This window comes from Eubalaena glacialis, chromosome 13 (assembly GCF_028564815.1).
Source record: "Eubalaena glacialis isolate mEubGla1 chromosome 13, mEubGla1.1.hap2.+ XY, whole genome shotgun sequence".
Taxonomy (NCBI): domain Eukaryota; kingdom Metazoa; phylum Chordata; class Mammalia; order Artiodactyla; family Balaenidae; genus Eubalaena; species Eubalaena glacialis.
This window is the reverse complement of record NC_083728.1, coordinates 80472690-80491736: the sequence shown is the minus strand read 5'-3', so window position 1 is coordinate 80491736 and position 19047 is coordinate 80472690. Positions and strand designations below refer to the sequence as shown.

At 44.8% G+C, this 19047-nt stretch overlaps 1 protein-coding gene across 4 annotated transcripts in view; it reads right to left on the bottom strand.

Moving 5' to 3' along the window:
* The window catches only part of LOC133103452 (S-adenosyl-L-methionine-dependent tRNA 4-demethylwyosine synthase TYW1), a 216153-nt gene that overhangs the window by 38642 nt on the left and 158464 nt on the right, over positions 1-19047 (bottom strand). For 2 of the 4 annotated variants that reach the window (XM_061208850.1, XM_061208853.1), the window contains one exon: positions 11605-15550. The exons of the other annotated variants lie outside the window; for them this stretch is intronic. In XM_061208850.1, the coding sequence (XP_061064833.1) occupies positions 15329-15550 (222 nt within the window). In that variant the 3' untranslated portion in view covers positions 11605-15328. Of the gene's footprint in view, positions 1-11604; positions 15551-19047 lie in introns of those variants that run through there. 4 annotated transcript variants of the gene reach the window in all.

Below are 19047 nucleotides of genomic sequence, written 5' to 3'. Positions count from 1 at the left end.
GTTGCCGGTTCCAAGATGTAGGTGATCCTAGTGACACACAGGGCAGACTCCCAATCAAGACACATCCTTAGCAAAGTACCACCTGGAGGCGGTGGAGTGCAGCTCAGCTGGATTTGGGGGAGCTCTTCTGGAGCCCCATATATGCAATTCCCTTGCAGTGGAGCATGCTCTGAGTAATCTTTCTTTCTCCTCCAGCAGCAGGAACGGTAACATTTCCTTATACTTGAGCAGACCCCCTTCGTCTTAGAACATTCCGCCTTCATCTTTACCTGAGATAATAAAGTTACAGAAGATAAGATGAGGTTTCTGAGGTCCAAGGAGGAATTGAAAATTGCTCCCTCCTTCCCTTTTGAGGATTTTCCAGCTCCTGTCCCCGAATGTGTGTTGCTATGGTGATGGGAGGAATGGACACTAAAACTGGGAGATGGTGACATGTCACAATGGGAAATGGGGTTTTGAAGGTTTAATGAGTCTTCTCCAAAATGCACTCCTTTTAGCAAGCTAGCAGGTGTCCCATGATCCAATGGGCTAGTAAGAAAGTCTCCTTAAAGTTTTCAACATATAAAATCTCTGTCTTCTCTGAGTGACCAAGAGCACCTGTATCAGTCCGTTTTTGCCATGTTGTGCTGTAGCAATGGACAACTCCAAAACCGCAGGAGCTTATAACCACAAACTTTTGCTTCTTGGCTGTGGCTCTGGTCCAAGTGTCTTCATCATTCTAGGGAGGTAAGCAGAAGGGGACAGGCCATTTTCTTGGCAAAGGGGGAAGGAAAAGAGCTGGTAGAAACACTCACTGGTTCTTAAAACTTCTGCTGGGGTACGATGTATGTCCTATCTGATCACATACCACTGGCCAAAGTAAGTCCAACAGCCCAGCCTGAAGCCAGCGGGACAGGAGGGGCGTCCACCCCTCCCACAGAGGAGGCACCAGGGAGGTTGCTGAAGTGATGGGCCCAGAGAGGGGCAGTGAACATGTGGACAAATTGTATAAACTACTGCAGCCCCCAGGCAGCCACAGTCACTTGAAAGGGGGCCCTGGTCTGCTGACACCACATATCAGGGCAAAAGTTATCAAAGGTACAAAATATTTTGAATCCACTGGAAGAAAACTGCGATATAGAAGTTATGAGTCATTCAGAAATGTTCTTGTTGCAGATTGGTATACCTTAAAAGGAAAAATTGGTCCTGCTCAAACTCAGAAAACCATTTAGGGCCTTTCAAAAACCAAAAGAGGTGCCAAGACATTTTGAAAGAGGCCATTAATAATAGACATGGCAAGTTACCCCTGACTTATTAAAAAAGAGAATTATTTTATAAATGAGGACATTAGGAAGGATTCGTGAGATATTAGGGCTCTAAGAACTGCCTGAATAGGAGGGAAGGGAAGGTAAGGAGGACAGTTAGAAATCTGTTATTCGGTGAGTTTGCTAAAGGAAATAATGCCCATGGTGATTCTTCGGCAGGCGAAAATGGCTTCGCAAGGGGCCTGCCCAGAGCCGGGCACTGCCGAGGAAGGTGATGGCGACTCAGACTCCCGCTGGGGGTCATGTCTGGGTGGGGGAGGGGAGGCAAACATTTAGATCAATAAAAGACAACCCATGGGCAATGGACAATATTAGAAGTATGTACAGGAACTTCCCTGGTGGTCCAGTGGTTAAGATTCCACCCTTCCAATGCAGGGGGCATGGGTTCAATCCCTGGTCGGGGAACTAAGGTCCCACATGATGCACAGCCCAAAAAAAAGAATTGTGTACAAACAAAGGGGCAGTTCCTTCGGGTGGGAGCACAGAGGGCCTCTGAGGGGCCCTACTACCTTGGCCGTGTGTTGAAGGGTGAACAGGCAAGCAGGAAAAGGCAGGGCTGGGAGGGGAGTCAAGGTGAGGGAACCTCGAAGGCAGGTGGATAAACAGGCTTGTGGTTCAGAAGAGAAGCCGGGGTTGGGGCCATCCACGTGGAAGTGATCCAGACTTGAGAGGGCCAGGCGGGAAGGCTGAGGTCACAGGGTGTGGGGTGGAGAGGAACAGGGAGATGGAAAGCCAGGGCAAGAATCACCTTGGCGGGCAGGAGGTGCCGGCAGGACGCCAGGAGGGGGAGGTGAGAGCGAAGTGGTCCTGGGACCAAAAGCTAGAGAGTCAGGAGGGATGAAGGGGGGCATCTGTTGGCTTTGAGGTTGAGGCGTCACCGAGGACTTCGCTGAAGCGGATTTGGTGGTGTGGCTGGAGCAGGCGACACAGGGAACTAACTGGAGGTGAGAAAGGGGGTTCCTTCACCTTGCCTGACTTTGTATTCCTCAGGGGATGGGAAAAACGAAGCTTGATTTCGCACAAAAATTTCCAGTTGTTGTTTGGGGAAAACCTGAAACGATGAGGGACGGGGTCAGGGCTCACGAAATAGAGAACGTGTTTGAAAGCTTTTTAACCATAGAGGGAGGGTGGCGGGGGCCTCGGCACCCCCAGGAGAAAGGGGCCTGCCCTGCACACGCACAAATACCCCGATGCCTGCTTCCCCATCCCCACAGTGTGCAGATCCCACCAGGTCAGTGAAGTGGCCTGTTAATGGGATAAAATCTAAAAGCATTATAAACACACACTTTATTTCTAGGCGTGTTTGTGTGAGGCAGTGATTTTGGGGGGTATTTTCTTATTTTCCAATAAAATTAAATAAACACACATGAGCTTTGGTAAACAGAGCACAGTAAAATGAGCGTGCGGGGATGAGGGCTTGATGCGATTTTCTCTTGGTATTTAATGAAACAAGTTTTATTCCTCCCTTCACGCCCTGCCCTGCTGCAGACAGCATCGCTCTTCCACCCCACACAGTAGTATCTGTACCATGATGAATTACATCAGCATCCCCTCCTCCTGGAACGATGGGCTGACTCTTTCGGAGGGGATGCGGGGAAGAGTGGGACAGGATGCCGTGGCCAAACAAATGACCAGCTTGAGATTCTGAGTCATGAACTGTCATAATTAGGAGGCAGATAGAGTGCGTGCTGCCGCTGCTGTATTTGCCGCCTGTTCCCTGTGAAAGCTTTGGGAATTAAAATAACAGGCTTTTAAAACAAGAGCCGGGTAGGGCGCTACCTAATGGCCTGCACACAGCGCGTCAGCAGCAGACAGACCCAGACAGACCTGTGGCCTGGAGAAGACAGACTGAAATGTCACCTCCAGGAACCATCCCCCCCTCCACCCAAGGCAAAGGAGCAAGAAAGAACCCAAGAAGAGGGTCCCCAGGCCCAGGGGAAGGTGTGAATGTCCCAAGGAGTGAAAGGTGCAGAGAGTTTTATCATCTGTACAGGCTCCAGCTGTAGCATGATGCTCACGTAGCTGTGGGATGACACGGGCCTGCAGCATGGCAGCCCTGGGCTGCTGGGGTCACAGGAGCCACGGGTCTGGCTTAGAGTTAAAGGAGCCACAGAGGGAAGGCCCCAGAGAAATGGGAGAAAAGATGCTGAGCCAGGCCTCACAGGAGATCTTCCTCCAACCAGACTCAGCAGGACAGAAGAGAAGGCCTCTCTGGGGCAGGGACATTACCAGGAGAGGTGGCACCCAGGTGGCAGACAGTGGGCTTTCGCTAGTGATGTGCTACTAGGTTAGCCAAGACTTTATTGCAAGTGATAAAACCAGCTCCAATGAACCCAAGTGAAAGACGTGACTTGTCGCTCCCCATAAGGGCGGTGCGTGGGGAAGCTGTGCAGAGGGACGCCTGGATACGGGCATCGAGTCCTGGCAGGACACGGGCTCCGTCTCTCAGATCAGCCTCTGCAGGCTTGACATGAAGAAATCCAGGGAAGGCCTTCCATCGGTCCCGCTCACATCTGGACCCATTACCAGACCCAGGGGGCGGGCATGGCCACTGCCCTGGTTCAGGGTCATATGGCCAATCTCAGGGCCAGGAGGGGCAAGGGGAGACTAAGAGCACAGCCTCCACCAGACACCTCCCCATACAGTGGGTGAGGACCCGTGCATACCCCGAAAGTCAGGGTGTCACCGTGGGCTGAACAAAGAATAAATGCCCCACAGAGCAGCCCACACCACCCACTGCAGGTCTGAAGGACTTCACGTCTCTCTGAATGAAGAATCCCCGAGTGGAATGAGTACTCATCACTGCCACTCTCAGAACAACCAAATGGGCCGTGAGGCTCAGCTCTGATTAAGGGTGGCTCTCCTTCAGAGCCGGGGTGGTGGTGGAAGAGGTGGCGATCAGTAAAACAAAAGCAGGCTTTTTCAGATCTCTGAATCTGCCCGTGCTGCCCTTTGGCCGGAAATGGCCTTTACTTGCCTTCTTCCTCTGGTAAACTCCCATTCATCCTTCAAGACACAGTTCAAACGTCACCTCCTCCATGAAGCTCTCCATTCTCCAAGACAAAGCTAGTTTCTCAGTCCTACTGCCAGGTTCTAAGACTACTTTGCATTTAATTTGCTGATTTTTAACCTCTGGCTCATGGGTATTGCTTTTCTCCTGGACAGGGCAGGGACCGAGTCTTATGATGTGAAGCTGCTCTTCCAGCGCCCAGAGCAAGAACCTGGCCCTCAGCAGGTGCTCCATACCTGTTTGGTGGGTTGGTGAACTACACACACAAGATATATATTCTTTGCAGCAGGTGGAGCTGTTGTCCACCTTCTTCGCTCCTAATAGAACCTACCTCCCACACTAGAGGCTGAAAATGCCAGATGCTTGTGCTCTCCACCTCCCTTGCAACTGGAGGTTGTCAACTGACCCATTTATGGTTAATAAGACTTAAAGAGAAGTCTCTAAGGGGTTTTTCCCTTTTTGATTAATAGAGCAACTCAATAGAGGAGAGCTCTCTTCCTCATCCATTTCCTTCCAGGCTTTGAACACAACTGTGAGAGAATGTGATGCCTGGAACTGTGGCAGCCATTTTGAGACCATGGGGCAACGGTCTGAAAACAAAAGTCAACATGTCCTAAAGGGTGTGGTGGAAAGCTTGGAAACTGCCTGGGTCTTCGATTATTCATCCCTAGATTCAACCTGGAAACCACCTACTTCCAGATTGCTTATATGAGACAATAAAAATCCCTACTGTTTGAAACCACTAGTTCAAAACCACTAATTCTGTTACTGGTAGCAGAGAGCATGCTGACTGCTACATGCTTTCATGCCATGACAGCAGTTAGGGACTCTATAGTATAAACATCTTTTTCCGCCTAGTACCAGTTTAGAAAAATGAGAGGACAAAACCACCTAAAAATCAAACATGAAAATATTGTCCATGTTTTGTTACCAACTATCAATCATTTCAAGTAAAGTACAGAGTGATCAATAATGTTCTGTGGCTTGAGCATAAACCCAGAGGTCAGAACTCTTGAGCATGTGCGTCTAAGCCACTTGAACCTGCTCGGTATGGCTCCTGTCCTTTGGGGACCATCACAGCCAAGGCTCTGATCCTGAAGCAAGGGCGATACGAATAAGGATGCCCTGCCACCAGGGTAATATCTTACTCAATAAGATGCTCAAAGTCTATGAGTTCTGGAAATGCATTGAAAAGCTCTGTGCTAAGTTGCCTTGGGTGAAAAAACTTAAGGCCAACGTGTACTTTAACCAGCAAGCCAATGAAATCATCTGAATGAGGTTAATTGCAAACTCAAAAGTTGGAATTTAGAAGCTGAGCAGGAGCTGGTCAGGGGGATGGAGGAAAGGATGGGAATTAGAGATGGAAGCAGTGGCACGAGCTATTCCACAGGACCGGTGGTGAGGTGTGGCAGGCTGAGGAGTGTGGACTTGACAACGGGCTTAAAGGAGGAATGCGAGGGTTTTGGAAGGGATATGGTCAGATGTGCATTCGAGAACTTTCACTCCGACAGCCTGTCTGGTGGCGAGACAGAAGGAGGGAGATGTAGTTTGGGGTGAGGCAGGGAGTTACAGCTCTGACCAGTGCCTGCCATTTGACCCCCGAGCCTGGAGGCAGAGGTTCTGCACAGAGCCTGGCATGTAGTCAGGCAGGAAAGACAGGCCCGGGCCCAAGGACAGCTTCCTCGTGCATAGGTATTAGGCAGGAGGCAAAGGCACCTCCTTGGTTTGCACTTAATGAGGCCATGACGCGTGGAGGAATGGCATCTAAAACAGAACCTCTGTAGCATCTGCACAAGAAACTCTGACCACGGAAACCGTGGAGCATGCGCAATAAAAATGCACAGGTTGCTAATGACCCTGTACAACCTTCCACGTGTAGCCGCTGGACTACTAACGGACAATTTAAGGGAAAACAGCTCTTAGAGCACATATGCGGTGGCTTCAGGAGACAAATGCGCCAATGCAACCTGGTGCAATCCAGGCCCCACTTCAACCCTCCCCTCAATGAATAGTCCACCCCTAATCAAAAGACCCCCATCCATTCAAAGGGCTAAAATAAGATAAAAGGGTGAATCAATAACCCTGCAGTGGACTTCCCTGGTGGCACAGTGGTTAAGAATCCACCTGCCAATGCAGGGGACACTGGTCCGATCCCTGGTCTGGGACGATCCCACATGCTGCAGAGCAACTAAGCCTATGTGCCACAACTACTGAGCCTGCACTCTAGAGCCTGTGAGTCACAACTACTGAGCCTGCGTGCCACAACTACTGAAGCCCCGCGTGCCACAACTACTGAAGCCCGCGAGCCACAACTACTGAGCCCGCGAGCCACAACTACTGAGCCCACGTGCCACAACTACTGAAGCCTGCACTCCTAGAGCCCGTGCTCTGCAACAAGAGAAGCCACCGCAATGAAGAGTAGCCCTGGCTCGCTGCAACTAGAGAAAGCCTGTGTGCAGCAAGGAAGACCCAATGCAGCCAAAAATAAAAAGATAAACAAACAAATAAATATATATTTTTTTTAAAATAAATAAATAACCCTGCAGTGCACCCCTCACTCATGAGGACGCCTGCACTATTCTCTGAGTGTGTTCTTTGCCTTTGCCTTGATAAACTGCTTCTTTGTTCTCTTTGCTCCTCAGCCTCAGTGTATGTGTGTGTGTGTGTGTTTCTTCCTTTGTGTTTTGTGTTCCTTGCCCCAATTCTTTTGGATGAGTTGAACAAGAGCCTGGAGTTTTGATAAGCTTTTCCGGTTATCAGTAGGAAGGGCTCTCAATAAACAGCCAGGTATTCCTTCTCTGATCATGCGTCCCCCCAGCACCGTGTGCAGGCTGGGGGCTAAGGAGAGCACAGCCCCCAGAGGAACGCCGCTGGGTTCCATCTGCCAGGCCAAACACTCCAACCCCAAAGATACAGCACACGCTTGCCAGGAACCTGCTCCCGTGGCCTCGGAGCTGCACCTTCCCCACCTGCGCTGCCCAGCAGACTCATGAGGCCTTGCTCTTCAGACTGAACCCCAGTTCCCAGCCCCACACTGGGGCTCAGACTGTGTCACAAAGGAACTGCTGACTTCTGGTCCCCTGGGAAGGGGCCGGGTCAGAGACTAGTCAGAGGAGCCCAAGGTCTTGGCAAGAAATGTGCCAGATGCCTTAAGGCCTTGTCCCCAGGAATCCCTATTCTGTGCGCGGCAGGTAAGTGGCAAGAGTTCCAAGGCCACCCCGCACCCTTCAGACACCACAACCTGACCGCAGGGCTCCCCCGCTCAAGCCAGATGTGCCGAACACCCCCAGTGCAGTGCTTGGGTGAGCTGAACCCTGCTGGCATGATCTCATGAAGCCCCTTCTGCCCCGCTGCTCCAGCGTGATGCTCCTGAGCCCTCCTCTCTGTGGCCTCACTTCCCCCTTCTCTGGGGGCAGACTGGGGGTGTGAACACGGTGAGACTGGCATTTCCTAATCCCTCCCTGAGCCGGGGTCCCACGTTGGGGGACAGCCCAGGCCCTCTTCCTGCCTGAGTGGGGGGCAGATCAGGGAACTGCAGCTCCTCCTGGCAGGAGCGGGGAGGAGAGGGACCAGTTGCTGAAAAAAAAAGTTCCATTTTTCCTAGTGATTTTTTTCCCACTTCTCCTTAGCCAGCAATCAGAGTACAAATCTAGTAGTCCTCAATGAGAGCCAGTTAATAGCTACGCAATTAATTCACTTCCTCAATAAGAGGAGAATTCTCAGAAACTAGAGAAGGAATCAAGATGTTTGCCTGCTCCGATTTTCCACAAATACATGCTCCTGTCTCACCCAGAAGTGGGTAGCTTCCCTCACTGCCCGTTGCAAACATACCTGCCTTAGATTGAGGTCTGCGGCCACTATAAATTCTCTTTCTCTAACATCTAAGCTGGAATTCTTGGAATCGGTGCGGAGAAATCTAAACACGCTAGGGTTCCTTCCAAACAAGAGGGTCTTTTTCTCCAGAAAAGGCAGTGAAATTTACAACACGGTACCAAACAGCTTCAAAACCTAGTCATGAGAGTAGCGTACTTTATTAATAATGAATGAAAGGAAATCAGTAAAGGACAAAAACACCAAGCAGGCTAACAGCCAACAAGATTAGTCACTGCCAACTTATATTAAATCAGCGGTGCCTGGGGAAGGGTTCATCAATTTGTATTTAAATAAAAAGTGAGAAAAGCAACCCAGCACACAAAGAAAAACAAAAAAAGACGAATCTTTCAGCTGACAAAATATGCAGTTTTGAATATATTTAACTCCAACTATAGGCTGAATTCCAACTTCAGGATCTTATTTAAGGAAAAAGCTTAGAGTCTGACTCTACAAGGTAGAAAACACATTTCCTCATACCTTTTATTGTGCTAGTCTAATTAAGATAATACATATTCATTTATACATTGCTTCATACATAGGATTTTTATATAATTAAGGTGATAACTATGATTTTGTATTCTGTATTTTAAACTTAGCATTATATCATAAACATCTTCTGTCATTAAAAACTTTCACTGGTGCGAGCACTGCACTACAGGTATTGATCAGGACCCCTATCCTAGGGATGTTTTGCTGTCATCCTCTTTGGCTCACTTCTCACTGGCCTCTGGAACTGTTCTCCAGTCTTTTCTTGATCTGCCCCCGCCCCCCAACTCCCCCGGGTTTCTGTGACTCCACAGGCCTGGTTACTCTACTGTCTCCCCTGTTGAAGATGTCAGGGGACTTCTTTCCCTGTCCCACCCCTACCTGCTAGAGTTCCTGGAGACGTGGCCCCTCCTCCTCATTTTACACTCTCTACGAAGATGACCTCCGCCCTCCTTAAGGCTCCAAGTATAACCTACACCATGATGATTCACACATTTCTTCCACCCCAGACCTGTATGCCTGACCACTGGCTTGACCTTTCCCTTGGAAATCTTGGGCGGTTCCAAGCCTACCTGCCCACAAATGAACTCAGGATCTCCCCCAGGCCTGGCCCTCTTCCAGTCTCAGCCTACAGAGCGCCACCGTCCTCTCTCCTGTTCTCAAGCCAGAAACCCAGGAGTCATCCTTGATGACTCATCCCTCCTGCCTGCCCGCACTCCACCCTCCCCCACCCCCATCTAGCCAAATTGTGGCCAAATCCACCAGTGTTTCCTCCTAAGGTCTCTTTCAAATCTACCCACTGCCCTCCATTCCAACCACCAGGGTCAGCATGCAGGGGCGTGCACTGCACAAATGCTACCACCTGGGCCATCACTTCTGGCCTGTTCTACAAGAACACCTACCAACTCATCCCCTTCCCTTTTGGTCTTTCCAGGCCATTATCTAACCCAAAGCTACAGTGATCTTATTAAGATGCAAATCTAATCATGCTGTTTCTTTGCATAGTTGCTCTTAGGGCTTAGACTGGCCTGCATCTCCCTGAGTCATCGCTGTTATGTTCTCCTGGTTCCCCTGCGTGGCCTGGCCTTCTCCTACATCTTCTGCAGCATTCTCCAGCCACTGAGGCCTTCCTACAGCTACTCAAAAATGTGCCACGACCCTTCCCCACGTGGCCTTTGAGCATGCTCAGTCCTCTACCTGCAGTGTTCTTCTTCCCCTGTCCCTAGATCTCTTACATTGTTTTTATATCTAAAAGGGGTTCTTAAAGTGTGGTCTCTTAGCAGCATTTGCATAACCCAGAAACCTGTTAGAAAAGCAAATTCTTCTGCATTGCACACCTACTATATCAGAAACTCTGGAGTGGGGTCCAGAAATATGTTTTAACAAGCCCTCCGAGTGACTCTGATGCATGAGAAAGTTGGAAGCCATTGGTCCAGAAAGGCCTTCATCACCCAAGGTTTCTTCTCAGCTTTTTGTTTCATTTGACTCTTTTTGGTATTTAGTATAAAGACCAAAACTACATAATTTTTCTCCCAAATCTCCACTGATTTATCCTATATTCCTTATCCTATATCCTATACTGCTTTTCATAAACATTAAGGTGCTTTTTAAAAAAAAGCTTTATTGAGATATATTTCATATACCTTAAAATCCACTCATTTAAAGTGTATAGTATAGTTTTTAGTATATTCACAAAGTTGTGCATTCATAGCTGATTTTAGCTATTTGCATCTTCCTGTTTTCTTGGTGAGTCTAGCTAAAGGTCTGCCAATTTTGTTGATTTTTTTAAAGAACCAACTTCTGGTTTCACTAATTTTTTCTTTTGCTTTTCTTTCCTTTCTTTCATTTATTTCTGCCCTAGTGTTTATTTTTTTCCTTTAGCTCACTTTGAGTTTAGTTGTTCTTTTTCTAGTTTCTTAAGATGGAAGGTTAGGTTATTAATTTGAGATGTATCTTCTTTTTAATGTAGGCATTTACAGCTATAAATTCCCTCTAAGCACTATATTAGCAGCATCCTGTAAGTTTTGGTACGTTGTGTTTTCATTTTCATTCATCTCAAAAGCCTTTCCTAATTTCCTTGTGATTCCCTCTTTGACCCATTGTTTGTTTAGGACATTGGTTAATTGCTACATATTTACGAATTTCCCAAATTTTCTTCCGCTGTTGATTTCTAATGATTTCTAATTTCATTCCATTGGTCAGAGACTGTACTTTGCATAATTTCAATCCTTTTAAACTTACTGGGACTTGTTTTATGATCTAACATATGGTCTACACTGGAGAATGTTCCATGGACACTTGAGAATAATGTGTTGTCAGTGGAGCGTCCTATCGAGGCCTTTAGGTGTACTTGGTTTATAGTGTTGCTCAAATCTCTTATTTCCTTTTTGGGCTTTGGCCTAGCTGCTCTATCCATTATTGTAAGTGGGTTATGTAAGTCTCCAATTACTACTGAATCGTCTCCCTTCAATTCTGTCAGGTTTTGCTTCACATATTTTGGGGCTCTGTTGTTAGTTAGGTCCATGCATGTTTAAAATCATTACATCTTTCTAGTAAGATGTAATTATAAATAATTATAATAATTACAATTTATCATTATAAAATGTCCCTTTTGTCCCCACTAACAATTTTTTTTTGTCTTAAAGTCTATTTTTTTGATATTAGCACAACCACTCTAGCTCTCTTTTGGTAACTGCTTCCATGGTATATCTTTCTCCATCCTTTTAGTCTTTGAATCTAAAGTGTGTCTATTGCGAACAGCATATAATTGGATTTAAAAGAAAAATACATTCTGCCTCTTTTGATTGGGGTATTTAATCTACTTACATAATATACTTACCCAATAAGGCAAGATTTGTGCCTGACATTTTTGCTATTTGTTTTTTGAATGTCTTAGATCTTTGTTTTGTTACTGTTACTGTCTTCTAAATAGATATTATCTAGTGTACCTTTTAAATTCTCGTTTCTTTGTGATATTGTGATTCATAGTAGGAAATATACATTATTTAAATATAAATATTAAATTATTAAATATACTTATTCTCTCCCAGTTCCTGGCATAGAGCTCCTAAAACCCTTGGAATTTCCTAAGCGATGACAACAACAACAAGAAAACAGGTGTCTTTTGTTATGTTAATGAGGCGACTTTTGGAAAGCCCTTAGGTAACCTAAGGAAGGGGACTCGTTGCCAGGGCCACCAACCAAGTGATTAGAGGGTTGGGAACTTTCAGAACCACCCCTGGACCTCTGGAGAGGGGAGAGGGGCTGGAGATTAAGGTCAATCACCAATGGCCAATGATTTAATCAATCGTGCCTATGTAATGAAGCCTCTATAAAAACCCAAAAGGACTGGGTTTGGAGAGCTTCCAGATTGGTGAACACATGATCTGGGAGAGTGGCGTGCTTGCAAAAGGCATGGAAGCCCTATCTTCCTTCCCACGTACCTTGCCCTGTGTATCTCTTCCATCTGGCTGTTCCTGAGTTATACCCTTCTATAATAAACCAATAATCTAGTAAGTAAAATGTTTCTCTGAGTTCTGTGAGCCGCTCTAGCACATTAATCAAACCCACGGGAACCTCCAATCTATAGCTGGTTGGTCAGAAGCACAGGTGACAACCTGGACTTGTGACTGGCATCTGAAGTTGGGGGGCAGAGCACTTAACCTGTGGGATCTGATGCTATCTCCAGGTAGACAGTGTCAGAATTAAGCTGAACTGCAGGACGCCCAGCTGGTGTCGGAGAACTGTTTGGTGTGGGGGGGGAAATCCACACATTGAAACTGTGAGCAGAATCGTATTTTTTTTACTATAACTTTTAAAATTTATTCTTAGTGGCTGCTCTTGGGATTACAATTAGCATCTTAAAACAATCTGCTTTGGAAACATACCCACTTAATTTCAACAGTGGGTAGTCAAGACTTGCTCCAATATACCTCTGTTCTCCTCACACTTCTTTCATGTTATTACTGTCATACAAATTACATCTTTATACATTCTAAGTCCATCAACACAGTTTTATAAATACTGCTTTACGCAGCTATCTTATAAAACAGATAGGAGAGTTACAAACAAAAGTACATTTATATTGTCTTCTGTAAAACTTACGTAGTTACTTTCACCAGTGCTGTTTATTTCTTCACGTGGTTTCAAGTTAGTGCCTAACGTACTTTCATTAAGGCCTGAGGACTCCTCCTCGAAGGCAGGTCTGCTGGTGATGAATTCTTTTACTTCGCTTATCTGAAAATGTCTTAATTTCTTCTTTAATTCTGAAGGAAGATTAAGCTAGGCATAGAATTTTTGGTTGAAAGTCTCTTCTTCCACCTCTTTTAAGATACCATTCCACCGTCTCTTGGCCTCCATGCTTTCTGATGAGAAGTAAACTGTTAATTTTATTGAGGTTCAGTAGTTTCTCTTAACAGATGATTTTCAGCTCACGGCAAAACTTTGGTTAAACTGTCGGAATTCTAAAATTCTTTGATTTTAGTTGTTTTGCCCATATTTTCACTGTTTTAGAGGGAGAGTGAGTTCACTGAGGTTCTCACTGTCATTTTGGAAGCTGATCTCGTTTCATGTTGTTTGAATTATTTTAGACAACATCCTTTAATATCTTGTAAAGCAATTTTCCTTGAATAATTATTTTTCTAGAATCTTTTAACTATTCTTACCTGGCTAGTTTTTCAGCAGAATTTTAGAATCGCTTGCTCAAACTCCAACAATAACTTCCACTGGACATCTAGAATGCTATTTTTCAAATAGCTCACCTTCTAAGAATATTCAATCTTCCCCATCTCTTCTATTTTAATACTGCTCAGCAAACATTTAATTTTTTTCATCCAGATTCCACTGTATTTTTTTCCCCTAGGCATTTAAAATTTTCTGTTGTGACTGTGAACTGGGATTAATACGCCATGTTATTTTTTTTTAAATATAAAGCAAACACTTCCTGGGTGGCAGAGGGAGAAAAACTGCTCATTTATGTGCCTAAAGTTAATGGAGTCAGGAGGGCTCATTCTGGTGGTGAGAGGTTTGCTATGTTTTTTTTTCTTTGAAGCAACAGAATATCTTCGTTCAAATTAAATCTTGAGCAGAACCTCAATGCATAAAAAATAAAAGCAGAGTTGCCCGGCTGAAAAAGAGGTTGAGTGACGGTCCAAAGCCCAGCATGCACTGCCGCCTGCCCTGCTCCTTACGGCAGCCCCAGAGGGGTCTTCCTACAGCTGTGTGCCCAGTTAGCTGTCACAAACAGGAGCCCATCTGTGCGCTCCTTAGCATGAGCTCTTGCTTTTTAATACTCTGCCCTAATTTAAGGTTTGAATAGAGATTTTCCGTCTCTACTCAACGACCATTAACACATCTGAGCTTCAGTGAGCTCCTGCCTCACTGGTCTGGATCACTCCCATCTCTTGTCTGTCTCAGGGGTCAACAGAACAGGAGACTGAACACATGCTTGAAGATGTGGTGACTTCAAGAACATCTGATTTCATCCTATGGCACAGAGAGACTCTATCACTTAGAAATAAATACAGTGCCCAGTTTTCAACTAAATGAGTAAGTAGATTATATTATCATGAACTTTACTTCAGCAGAGAATAGAGGAGGAATATAAGGAAGAGATGGGTCTGACAGGGCTTAGAACCACGGGACTAGAAGCATCTTTAAAATAAGCGCTCAAAAGAAAATGTGTGGTCCAAGTCTTCACAAAAGATATTTTATTAAAATTTTAGGATAAAGAAATTTTTTAAATAACTATAATACTTTTTAAAAACTACTGAGTATTTAGTGATGTTTTCAACTAGGAAAAAACCTGAAACTTAAAGAACAGATTGCAGAAAGTAGCTAGGGCTGCAAGAGTGAAAGAAGATGGAAACCTGCTATATGTGTAGTGATGAGAGGCTTAAACACTGACTTTTCAAACCAAAAACAAATTGTACTCATTGTTTCACTAATTTGTGAGGCTAATTTGTGAGACTAATTATTCAGTGACATCATATGACAATTCCTCTTACAGAAGAAGAGAGATTTTACTCTAATCCAGCTCACATACTACTTTCTATGGCAATCTGTATGGGAACGGAATGAGATCTAGTACAGTTTTAGATCCAAATCAGTTTCTAAAGAGTTGGTGCTAAATGAATATTTAAAGAAATCTATGTGGTATTTAAAATAATTGAGAACTGTGACAAATTACTTTCAGGAAGTGTTATCTTAAGATGTAAGAAAGGGATGGAGATCTTAGAGGGAGCAGATACACTGACCTCAGGGTAGTACAACTGACAAAGGCCAACAGCCCATGACGGGGGAAGAGGAACAGAAATACACTCTGCACAACACTCCCATGGTTGGCATTCTAGGCAGTCTTCCTAATTATAATTCAGAACTAATAAAGATTGTGTACTTCCCCCTCAAAATGATTTTCTTTCAGAAGTAAACTCAGAAAAGGGACTGAGTTCTGGAAAGAGACGGTGAGGCTGAGTCCCAGGCACTCAAAGCGCGGCTGGCTGCCTCCCGAGCCTCAGGATGTGACTTGCGTCCCCTTTCACCCTTCTCTATGTGAAATATAATTTGTGTAATTTGTCCTTGGAAAAATCACAGTGGAGTCTGAGAACCTTCTGAGGCAATCAGTTTGTGTCCTTCGGTATCCTAAATTCAGATAACCTCAACATCCAGAAATATCCTTTGATTTGTTCTTTCTCTGATATCTTGTGTCCTTGGGATCAAAGCCTCTTTCGTCGGCACCAAATAACGCCCAGTGAGGAGTTCTGGCCATGTAATCCTTGGCACTGAAAGTTTTGGATCCACCACTGTCTTCATATTCCTGGATGAGCTCCTGGAAGCGGCTGTAATCAATCCACGTCCACCATTCTCTGCCAATCTTAAACTGGCAAGAAAAAAAGTAGTCAGGTCAGAACTGAAAACACCCATAAAAAATGTCAAGTAAGTATCAAAAAATCAAAAATGAGCCTGATATTTTCTCCCTATCATGTTAAAGAAAAATCTTTTGCGCTCCAGACATGGTTCCGTATCAAAGCAGAATGTTCTATACACAAAGGAGAGTTTCTTTTCCCTTAGGACCACTTCCATGCTGGACCTGGAAGACCCAGTCGCTGAATAAAGAATACATCCTAGAACTGAAAGTCAAGGATGTGTTTATCTTGAGCGGTATCACTGGAAGAAGATTAATGAAGTTTTTTGGCATTATCATGTGTTAACGGTCAAGCTAATTCAGATTTCTCTTGTTGCCAGTTTTTCCCTGGTATGAATTTTCATGCTTGTGGTAGCAGCACCTAGTGGAATCCTTTTATTACTAAATTTTGCTTGAGTTATTAGTGAAGCTTTAATCGATGACTTTCTAATTCTGAAATGCTAACTTAATGACTCAAACTAGCCCTTTTAGCCTAACATGAATACAATATCTCATTAACGGAAAGCCTTGTTAAGAATTTCAATTCAATAAAGGGGAATAATCCAATTTGTACTCTTTTAAGAAAACTGCTTCTCAAAAGTCACTGTAGAATAATGACCACGAATGAAGAAAAGAGAAAGTAAGTTGAGGAGGCTCTGAAGGAACTACAAATTGAATTGTGAAGGCTTTTAATTCAAAGCAACCACTTGGCATTCAATCGTGTAAATGTATAATATGTTGATATTTGATTTATACATGGACAAATCTTTGTTATGCCACCGTTTTTTTAAAAAGCCTGATTATGAACCAAGATAAGTAACAATTTCATGTCCTAGCTGAGAAAAATATTGAAAATATATAGGTTCCTGGATTTAGAATATTAAAATATGCTGAATTTAAATAACATCTAATTTTTTACCCAACAGCTAGGAGCTTTCTAAGGGAAAAAATGCCACATAAATGGGAAAGTTTAGTCTACCTATGAATCATGAGAAATTTTCTTCTAATAAGACCATTCCTTGAAAAGTTGCCCTAAGAGCTCTATGAATTCTACAACTCAAGATGTAAAATCCACATTCCCCATCATTTTCCCTCTCAAGACTGACTGCTCTCAAATGTTCTCTACCACTAGGAAAGTAATCACTGTCATCCCCGGGTGCTGAACCTCAAAACTAGAGTCAAAGGTGCCCCTCCTTTCCCTGGCCGCTTACACCCCAAACATGGTCAGGCCTTATCAATTCTTCCTTAGCTGTACTTCCATGGCCACATCCTGGCACTGCCCTAAGGCAGGCCCTCACTTCTAGAAGTCGGCCACAGTCTGCCGGCTGACTGACTGTCTGATTCCAGTCTGGGCTGCTTCCAGCTTCTGCAGGCTGCATGAGACGGCTATGCCTACAGCAGAATAGAGCGCCACTACCTAGGACATGCCGCCTAAATGTCACATCTCCAACTGGAGGCTGCTCATGAGCTACCCGCCCCCTCTGGTGACTCCTATGTTGTTACCTCTGTCTGATTAACACCTACTTAAGCCTCAAATCTCTTCATAAATGTCCTTTGCTCTGGGAAGTCCTCCTGAATCCCTTTAGACGACCGTGACAGTCCCCTGCCACAGGCCTTCACTGCACCCTGAACTCGCCCAACAAGAGCACATTATACTTGCTTCCGTAGCCACTTCCCCCGTCCCCCACCCCCTATCCTGCCAAGACTGCTGGTTTCATGACTATTCCTGACGTATTATAACCTCTTCCTCCTTACCTCTCTTAACAAAGCTAGAAGTCCATACAATGAAAACATTTCCACCTGTTCTCCCGACATCTTGAGAGACAGGATGGAATTTTGTTGCTATTGGCTCCATTGAATAGTGTGGCCTCTGTTCACAGTGCACTCATGATAGAGGGCACAACGTTCACACGTGACTGGAAGTGGGCCGACTTCCCAACCAGTGCAGGATTAAACATGTCATTAACTCGGATGACAGTAAAACAAGGCCGATAACAATGCCTACCTTTTATTCCTCCCTCCTACTAACATCTATGGAGTGCCAACTATGGACTTGGCCTAGTCACAGACAATTAAAAACTAGTTATAATATAACATGGTGTGTGCAGTGAGTGCGCTCTGGGAGTGCAGAGAAAGGTGATAAATCACAGCCAGCCCCCAGGAGTTTGGCCCCGCTAAGAAGAGTCCTCCTGGGGGTTCCCCGCTTCGCTTGCCGAGTTAAACAGATACCACGTTCTCCTCTTCCCTGTGTCTTTCCCTTTTTGGGTTCAGAGCTCTAGGTCTGAACTCTGAACCCTCATTGTCCACAATTCTGGTCTTCCTTTTCCCTCAAACTCTGACGAGAATCACTTGCCATGGATATTCCAAGAGGAACTAAAAGATTAGCTTGGAGTACAGCAATAGATTTAAAATCTTTTTTCTTTGCCACAACCTAAAGTAAGAAACGTATTTTATATCTTGATCTAGTACACACATTCACATACATATACTCTGGAAACACAACTTTCACAAAACTATAGGCAATGTATTTCATTAAAAAAACTGCCAGCTGCAACCCACTGCACTGATTTCCTAACTCCTAATGCAGCTTGAAGATCTGCTCTCCTAACTACAGAACTCTACCCTGGCTTAAAACAGAAGAAATTAGTTGCATGGATATGACAACTATAAGCTAATATCTGACAACTGACAACTCAGACTGCCAATGTCTAAAAAAACAAACTAGAAGACCAAGTAAATGTGACAGAAGGCTGGTGTATTAGTTTGCCTGGCTGCATAACAAAATACCATAGACTGGGTGTCTTAAACCACAAAAGTTAATTTTCTCACAGTTCTCGATGCTAGAAGTCTAAAGTGAAGGTTCCAGCAGACAGCCCCCTTCTCACTTTGGCTTTGCGTGCCATCTTCAGTACGTGCACAAGCAGAGGATGCGGGTGGGGGCGCTCTGGTGTCTTTACTTATAAGGGCACCAACCCCATCAGATCAGGGCCTCACCTTATGACCTCATTTAACCTTCACTGCTGCCTTAGAGACCCCATCCCAAACATGGCCATACTGGTTGGGGGGGTGGGGTGGGGTGGTTAAGACTTCAACAGAGGAATTTTGAAGGGACATAAACCTTCAGTCTATAACCGTAGGTTACTCTCAAATTAACGCTGAGCTATAAAACCCCTAAGACAAAACTGCATCCACACATATCCCCCTCTCAAGACAATGTGAGAATAATCGCGTTGAATAATAGCTCAGAAAAAGTCAAAATATTCCACACAAAAGGCAGAAGCTAAAAGGGCAAATTTTAGTATGATTGGCACAAAAATAAAGCTGAAAGTTGGAGCTGCATAAACAGAGGAATGAAACCCCAAATCACAAAATTTGAGGTTAAGTATGCTGAGACATGAGGTCACCCTGCTTCAAAAATTCCTCAAATCCAACAGTAAGGGAAGAGGAAATCTATGCAGAATTACAAATAAACT